Consider the following 8692-nt stretch of genomic DNA (forward strand, 5'->3'; position numbering starts at 1 on the left):
AATTAAGACAGTATTAGGTGCAGGCATGGAAAAAATATACTAATAGGGGCCAAGGCAGACAGATCACTTGAGCTCAGGAGTTCAAGACCAGTCTAGGCAACATGGCAAAACCTCATCTCCACAAAAAATACAAAAGTTAGCTGGATGTGGTGGTGTGTGCCTGTAGTCCCAGCTACTTGGGAGGCTGAAGTGAGATGATGACTTGTGCCCAAAAATCTTCAGTTAGCCAAGATCACACCACTGCACTCCAGCCTGGGCAACAGAACAAGATTCTGTCTCTGTCTGTCTCTGCCTGTCTCTCTCTCTCTATATATATAACTACATTATATATATTTATATATTATATATAAGTATACATAATATATAATATATGAAATATAAATAAAATATATTTTAGACTATGTATAAATTTATTCTATTTATATAAAATTATATATATTTATGTTATATATTATAGAGACTATATATCTTTTATATCTTCTATATATGATATCTACATCTTTATATATGTATGTGTATACATGTATATATACACACACGGTATGTATATGTATATGTATATATCTCAATAGAAATAAATAGTGAATCCAGAAGTAAACTTACCCAGTATGGATACTAATATATGGTAGAGGTGGCAGATTAGATAGGAAGGGAGTTTTCAATAAATAGTGCTTAGAAAATTGATATCCAATCTAGAACTAGAAATACCATTTAACCCAGCCATCCCATTACTGGGTATATACCCAAAGGACTATAAATCATGCTGCTATAAAGACACATGCACACATATGTTTATTGCGGCACTATTCACAATAGCAAAGAGTTGGAACCAACCCAAATGTCCAACAACGATAGACTGGATTAAGAAAATGTGGCACATATACACCATGGAATACTATGCAGCCATAAAAAATGATGAGTTCGTGTCCTTTGTAGGGACATGGATGAAACTGGAAAACATCATTCTCAGTAAACTATCGCAAGGACAAAAAACCAAACACCGCATGTTCTCACTCATAGGTGGGAATTGAACAATGAGAACTCATGGACTCAGGAAGGGGAACATCACACTCCAGGGACTGTTGTGGGGTGGGGGGAGGGGGGAGGGACAGCATTAGGAGATATACCTAATGCTAAATGACGAGTTAATGGGTGCAGGAAATCAACATGGCACATGGATACATATGTAACAAACCTGCACATTGTGCACATGTACCCTAAAACCTAAAGTATAATAAAAAAAAAATAAATAAAAAAAAAAGAAAATTGATATCCAAGTAGGAAAAAAATTGTTAGATTTTTACCTCACCACATGCACAAAAATCAATTTCAGTTGTGTTAAAGTCCTAAATGCTGAAAGACAATACTATACTGAGTATAGGAAATAATATATGAAACTATCTTTACTACCTCAAATTAGAAAACAAGACACATAAAACACTAACCACAAAATATTTGAAGAATTTAGCTACATTAGTGTAAAAACAACTCATCAAAAGACATCATAAAGTGAATTAAAAAACAAGCCACAGAATGGGAAAATGTATTTATAGGACATAAAGACAAATAAGAACCAGATACATAGAAAATACCTTTAAATTGTTAAGAAAAGACAGGTGACCCAATAGGAAGGTGGACAAATTATTGAAAAGGCATTTTCACAAAGGAGGATATCCAAGTGGCTAAAAAACAAATAAAAAGGTACAACTTTTTGGTAATCAGGGTAAAGAAAATTAAAACCAAATGAAACACCACTATATACCCATCAGATTTGCAAATATTAAAAGGTCTGACATTAACAAGTGTTAATGAGGATGTGGAGCAAGCGGAATTCTCATCAACTGATGATAATAGTATATATTGGCAGAACTACTTTGGAAAATAGTTGAAAATTATCTAACAAAATTGAATATGTACTTGATCTATAACCCAGCAAATGCACTTTTGGGATTGATACCTGAAATGTATATACACATGTACATCAGGTTATATGTATAAAAATATTCATTGCTTCCTTATTCAGAATAACTAAAATGGGAAACAACCCAGATGTCCATCAATAGAACAGTAAAAACTGAATTATGATTTATTCATTAGTAAAACACTACACAGCATCAAAAATAAACTCAGCCACATGCAACAATACAGAGAATCTTAAAGACATAATATTGAGCAAAATAATCAGTACACACAAAATTCCACTTATACAAAACTCAAAAACAAAATTAAGCAATATTTTTAGAAATGCACTTATAAATGATGACTGACCCACTATCAAGGAAAGTATTTAACATTGCTCTGAAAGTTCTGGAAATTCTTGATTTTCCTTTCTCAATTTCTACACCCATCACCACCCCCAGTCTTCCCCAACTCACTAAACAGCACCCTCATCCATTTAGCATTTTAAGCCAGTGAGAAGTCATCCTTAATTCTGCTTTTTCATTAATTTCCCTACTTCTAATCTATTACGTGTCTTATTAGATCTAAGATCAACATATTTCCTGAATATGTCTATTTATGTCCATTTCCAGCACTACCACCAAAGTCTAAGCAATCGTCACCTTTCTTTCTGGATTACTGCAATAGCCTCACAGCTTCCACTCTTGACCACATACACTCCATTCTGCACTCAGCCCTCATAGTGATCATTATAAAGGATAAAATGGTGTGGCCAGTTAGCTCAGTTGGTTAGATCATGGTACTAATAAAATGTAAACCATGTCACATCACTCTTCTTCATGGGTTCATGTCCTCTGTGTGTCAGGTCTTCCATGTGTAGAGGTAGGGTATTTTCACACCTTCAATGACAACTACACATTTCTGCTCCAGCAGGTCCAAAATTGTTCCTATGTTTCAAAGTTGTTGTTTGTTTGTTTTCCTTTTTTTCTCTCTTTTTTTTTTTTGAGATGGAGTTTTGCTCTTGTTGCCCCGGCTGGAGTGCAATGGCGTGATCTTGGCTCACCACAACCTCTGCCTCCCAGTTCCAAGCGATTATCCTGCCTCAGCCTCCGAGCAGCTGGGATTGTAGGCATGCGCCACCACGCCTGGCTAATTTTTGTATTTTTAGTAGAGACGGGGTTTCACCATGTTGGTCAGGCTGGTCTTGAACTCCTGACCTCAGGTGATCCATGTGCCTTGGCCTCCCAAAGTGCTGGGATTACAGGCGCCAGCCACCATGCCTGGCCACAGGTTTCAAAGTTTTTAATGTATAAAGAGCTGCTGATTTTAATATCATATTTTGGTCACATGTTTAAGATGTTCTACAGATATTTTTGCTTCAAAGCTTCAAACTCCAGCTATGCCTGGGTCTCATTCCACCCCCAGAAATTGACAGTGCTCCCCTACCCTTAGGGCTGCCCCGTCCCCGTCCCACTCGGTCCCATTTAATAAATATAGCTCACCTCCCTTCGCCACCTGCTGGACGTGAGTGGCTACTACGATGCCATGGGTGTCCTGATTTTTTATTTCTCAGAAAGACTGCTGTGTGTGTGTCTTTGGATTCTACGTAGATTTATATTTGTAAAATATTACATTTCTCATGAACAGAAGAAATGTCATTATCGTAAAATTTAGATTCTGGTGCCTGTATATGAAAGCAATATTAACTACTAACTGTTATAACAACAAAATGTGGGATGTATATCTACAGACCACAGCCACCTTGCCAGTTCATTCAAGAATTGAATCCTGGATTTAGCAGTTTCTGCACAAAGGGAATGAAATATTTTTAATTGATAATTCAGCCAAAAATATTAATGAAGATCTATATGATTGAAAGAATAAATTTATTCAATTGGCTCCAATGTAATCCTATTGTCACTAGATCATTGACACCAAATTGTTATTTTTCCCTTTGCTAGTAAAGGTATAAGCAGAAACAATTGCAAAAGAACACATAACATCTAGTAGGGATAATGATGAAAGCCAAAAATGGATTATTTGAAAATAATTTTAGAAGTAAAAAAACCATAGATATGAGGAGAAAAGAGAGAAACTACAAATAAACTGCATTGTGATAAAACAATAAAGGACATAGCTAAAAGCCTATTAAGGATTTTTAAAAAATTATATTTTGAGAAACACTTGGTGCTAATAATTTTCTCAAAAGTACAAATATCCAAAAGTCATACAGAAAATAAAGCAACCTACTTTCCACCAAAAGTTTCTAATTTTATTTTGAGAGAAGATAACACCAAGAAAACAATTTTAACTGCAGAAACAATGGTTAGCGTAAAAAATTAATAATAAAAAAGATACACCATGTTATAAGTACTTAACAAACTTATAAACTATTTCTTCCATACCATTCTCTATATTTTAAGTTCATACATGTTGATATGATCAGATTTACAATTTTTCAGAAAAGACGGGAGAAAAGGTGTGATTATCATCAGCTAGATGTGCTCACTGCATGCTCCATTATTTATCTGCAAGGCCTGGGTGACTGGAAGTGCAGTTGACAGGCATTTTAATAAACTGGACAGCCATTTGTTCTTCAGGACAAGGCGTGTTTTCCCCAGGAGCAATCAGAAGAAAACAGGAAGCAGCTCAGCACTCTGCACTGCAACAGGCCACCTTAATAGCTAACCAGCATCACTCAACTGCTACGCAGCCGGGCCTGGTGCACAAAAACACAAAAGAGATTAGACCTGTATTTGCTAAAAACCCACTCCTTTCACATGAAAAATCTTTATACAAATTTGGGTCATACTACCTTTGAGACCTGGAGGTAAATAAAATTATCCATATTAATTTACACCACCTTTTGTAGGTTTTTAAGGAATGAAGGCAATGTTGAAGCAATGTCTTGACAGCGTTAGGCTGTGTGTAATGGCTGCACACGTTTCCTTAAAAGTCAGGAGGCCACAAATTAGGTTACCAATCTGTTCATTTCAAACCAAAACAGTCATCACTATAGAAATAAAAATAAATTTCTGCCTCAAATATCCAAACCCAATAATGTAATCTTAGGTCGTTCACCTCCTAAGTTACAAGAAAATGTGAATAACAACAAAACGGCACATAGAATGAATTTTGCCACCTGATGCAACGCTTCAAACTGGTAAAAAGGTAGAAAAGTGTGACACAACCTTTTCAATAGGCAGCCTCTTCTTCCAGGGACCTTGCTTCCATAGACTGAGTATGTGATCCTTTTCCCCAAGTCCTCCATCACGTTGCTTCCTGATGCATCATTTTCTTAAGAGGACATCTGTCCTTCCTCTTCAGCAGACTTGGGGGGCCTCTTGGATCGCGACCTGGACTTGGATTTCCTCTTGGATACCCGGGGAGGACTCCCGGTCACAGATGAAGACCTGGACCGTGAGCGAGACCTGGAGACCGAGGAGGACTTGGATCGTCGCGCAGAGCTCGATTTGGAGGTTGATGCAGAGCGAGAGCTAGTGGAGGATCCAGACTTCGAGTGAGACCGGCTGCTGTGATATCGGCTGTAGCGAGAGTTACTGTAACCAGATGAGCTGTAGTGAGATCCGCCGTAGCGAGATTCCCTGTAGCGAGATCGGCTGTAGGGAGAGCGGCTGTGGTGCGACCGGCTGTGAGGAGATCGGCTGTAGGGAGACCGGCTATAGCGAGAACCCCTGTAGCGAGATCGGCTGCGGGACCTGGAGCAGCTGGGACCCCGGGATCGGCTGCGGTGTCGCCGCCTGGGGCTGCGGCTCCGCCGCCCGTAGCTGCGGCTCCGCCGTCCGTAGCCGCCGCCTCCGGACCTGCCGCGTGGCTCTCCCTGGCGGCTGCGGGGCAGGTCCCGGCGGCCATAGCGCGCCACCTGCACCCGCAGCTCGCGTCCGTCCAGCTCCGCCCCGTCCATGGCGGCTTCGGCGTCTTGGGCGTCGCGCCGGTCGTGAAAGCGGACGAAGGCGAAGCCCCGGGGCGCCTTGGTGTGGGGCTCCCGCGGGATGTACACGTCGCCCACGCGCCCGTACTTCTCGAACACGCGCCTCAAGCTGTCGGGAGAGGTGCGGTAGGTCAGGTTGTCCACCTTGAGGGTGATCATGCCGTCCACGTCGGGAGGGGGGCGGCCGCAGCTCATGGCTCCGAGAGCAGCCCAGGCCCGGAAACTGGCGCTGCTCTGGGCGCTGACGGTGCGACCTGCGTTCCTTTCTGGCGGTTGCGCCCCGCGTGGGGACGCCGGGAAAGGCCGGGCGGAGAGGCGGGCCGCGGAGCTCCGCAGGGAGCGCCCTGGAGCAGCAACTTCCAAATTCCCAATTTCAGGCCAAATACTGCAGGACCCAGAGGAAGGTTTCCTTTTGGTAGCTGAACTCCAAATGAAGACAGGTCCCGAAGATCCTGGCCTTGTACCTGGGCAATATCGTAACCTAATCAGCGCCCAGCTAATCACTGGGCTGGGTTTACATTAGACGTCCCACCCTCCCGTGCCCCTCCCTATTATTCTACATTTTAAACCAATCTTAAGAACAAAGCTAACTGATTAAAGGTCAATTTATGGGAACAGGCAATCCAGACAAATATTAAACAAAAGAAACCTAGGATAGCAATATTAATATCCAGTTTATTGATAGGATCAAAGGAGCACATTTTATAGTTATTGAAAAGAAAATTCACTAGGAAAACATTACAGTGATGAACTTAACGCACCTAAACACATAACAGTGACACATAGCCAAGACTGAGAGTTATAAGGTAAAACTGAAAAATCTGCACTCATGATGGAAGTTTTTTTTCCCCGTAACACCGTTTTCTCAGAAATCAATAGTGCAGAGAACAAAACTAGTAATGCTATAATAATTTGCACAACAAACAACAATTTTGATCATATAACCTGCAACAACCAAAAATATGTAGAAAACACAAGAATTTCCCAATACAAGACCACAAAATAAATGTCAATTAAAATTTAATAGGTCGATAAATTGAGCACATCTGGACCTCAGTGAAATAATATTGAAGATTAAAAATAGAAAAACCTGAATCCAATCATATTTACTTGAAAATTAATAACCACATTTCTAAAACTTATTTTTTATGTTGAAGTCAAGCAACTAGTAAAACAAAACCAAAACAAAAAATAAAACATTAAAATAAAAATAGAATTACAAATAAACAAAAGGGACAATATGCTTTTTTAAAAAGATGATTAATAAAACTGAAATCTAACACTTTTAAAGAAAAAAACAATCTAGCAATACTGATGAAGAAATACAGTTTCTAGATCTGGAAAGGAAATATACAGAAAGGGCCTAGAGCATCTTGGAGTGCTGGAAAATAAGGATATGATAAATAGAAAACAAACAAAAGCATTGATGGGGTAATTTTAGAGGGGTACAAAAACCAATAAAACAGCTCCCAATGGCCAAATCTTGAACAATTTAAGGAACAAACTAAAATACTACTATATCATATTACAAAATGTAAAATAAATGTTAATCTGTGCTATTGTAAATAAATGATTAAATAAATTAACACATTGGAGAGAAGAGAGAAAACTCCTCTGCAGGAGAATTCTTTTTTTTTTTTGAGACGGAGTCTCGCTCTGTCGCCCAGGCTGGAGTGCAGTGGCGCGATCTCGGCTCACTGCAAGCTCCGCCTCCCGGGTTCACGCCATTCTCCTGCCTCAGCCTCTCCAAGTAGCTGGGACTACAGGCGCCCGCCACCACGCCCGGCTAATTTTTTGTATTTTTAGTAGAGACAGGGTTTCACCGTGGTCTCGATCTCCTGACCTCGTGATCCGCCTGCCTCGGCCTCCCAAAGTGCTGGGATTACAAGCGTGAGCCACCGCGCCCGGCCCTCTGCAGGAGAATTCTAAATTAATTAAATTAATTAAAATGTTGCTGATTTTGAAAATGTTATGTAACCTTATATACATAGAATTGTGCTTTTTATATTTAAAATGTATTTTGTGTTTTATTTCCCTCATCTATGTGTTCCGTGTAGCTGTACTTGATCCTGTTACCTTGCAGTAAGGCATTCAATGGTATAAATGTTTGTGCTGTTGATGGGCACTTGGGTTGTTTCCACTTTTGGCCTCTTACAGTGTTGCTCAGAACACGCTTGGACATGTATACTGGAGCTCATGCGTCCTCTTAGGTATGAATGGATCCCTTGTCATAGAATACAGGCAGCCCACTGTAACCTCTGGCTTCAGCATCAGTGAATTCAGCCAACTGTGGGTAGAAATTATTCAGAAAAAAAAACAATAAAAATAAATAGAATATAATATGGTAAACAATTATTTACATAGCATTTTCATCATAATGTAAGTAATCTAGAGATGACTTAAAGTATATTGGAAGATACGTATAGGTTACATGCGCATACCAAGCCATTTTATACATGGACTTGAAAATCCTCAGAATCCTCAGGGGTTACTAAGGACCAAACTCCATCCACCTGCAGAATATCAAGGGACAACTGTATGTGAATTCAAACTTTACCATGCCTGATTGTTTTTCAACAGTTTTTATCAATTTACACACAGGATAGCTGTGTATGAGGGTGCTCAGTGCTCTTCACTTTTGCAAACCTTTGGTGAATATCAGACTTTTTAGTTTTAGCCAGTTAGGTGAGGGCATTAAGATTTGTTTTGCCTATGATTTTTTCCCCACACAACAGCCTGGGGTGACACAGTGAGACTTTGTCACTTAAAACTTAAAAAAAAGAAAAAATTCATTTCCCTAACTGCAAATGAGAGTGAGTAATTTTTTCATGTTCATTGGCC

The 8692-nt window shown here is 39.8% G+C and overlaps 1 protein-coding gene across 2 annotated transcripts; it reads right to left on the reverse strand.

Annotated features, from left to right (window-relative positions):
* Nucleotides 1-1531: 1531 nt before the first annotated feature.
* Nucleotides 1532-6389, reverse strand: SRSF8 (serine and arginine rich splicing factor 8). Of its 2 annotated transcripts, none has more exons than XM_030829391.1 (2): nt 5091-6389; nt 1532-4618 (listed from the first exon to the last, which is right to left on the reverse strand). In XM_030829391.1, the coding sequence occupies exon 1, from the start codon at nt 6044-6046 to the stop codon at nt 5198-5200; it is 849 nt and encodes a 282-aa protein (XP_030685251.1). In that variant the 5' UTR covers nt 6047-6389; the 3' UTR covers nt 1532-4618; nt 5091-5197. The 2 variants fall into 2 exon arrangements, with proteins under 2 accessions (XP_030685251.1, XP_012351343.1); XM_012495889.2 differs by having other exon boundaries at nt 3769-4618; nt 4715-6300.
* Between the last annotated feature and the right edge of the window lie 2303 nt (nt 6390-8692).

This window comes from Nomascus leucogenys, chromosome 15 (assembly GCF_006542625.1).
Source record: "Nomascus leucogenys isolate Asia chromosome 15, Asia_NLE_v1, whole genome shotgun sequence".
Taxonomy (NCBI): Eukaryota; Metazoa; Chordata; class Mammalia; order Primates; family Hylobatidae; genus Nomascus; species Nomascus leucogenys.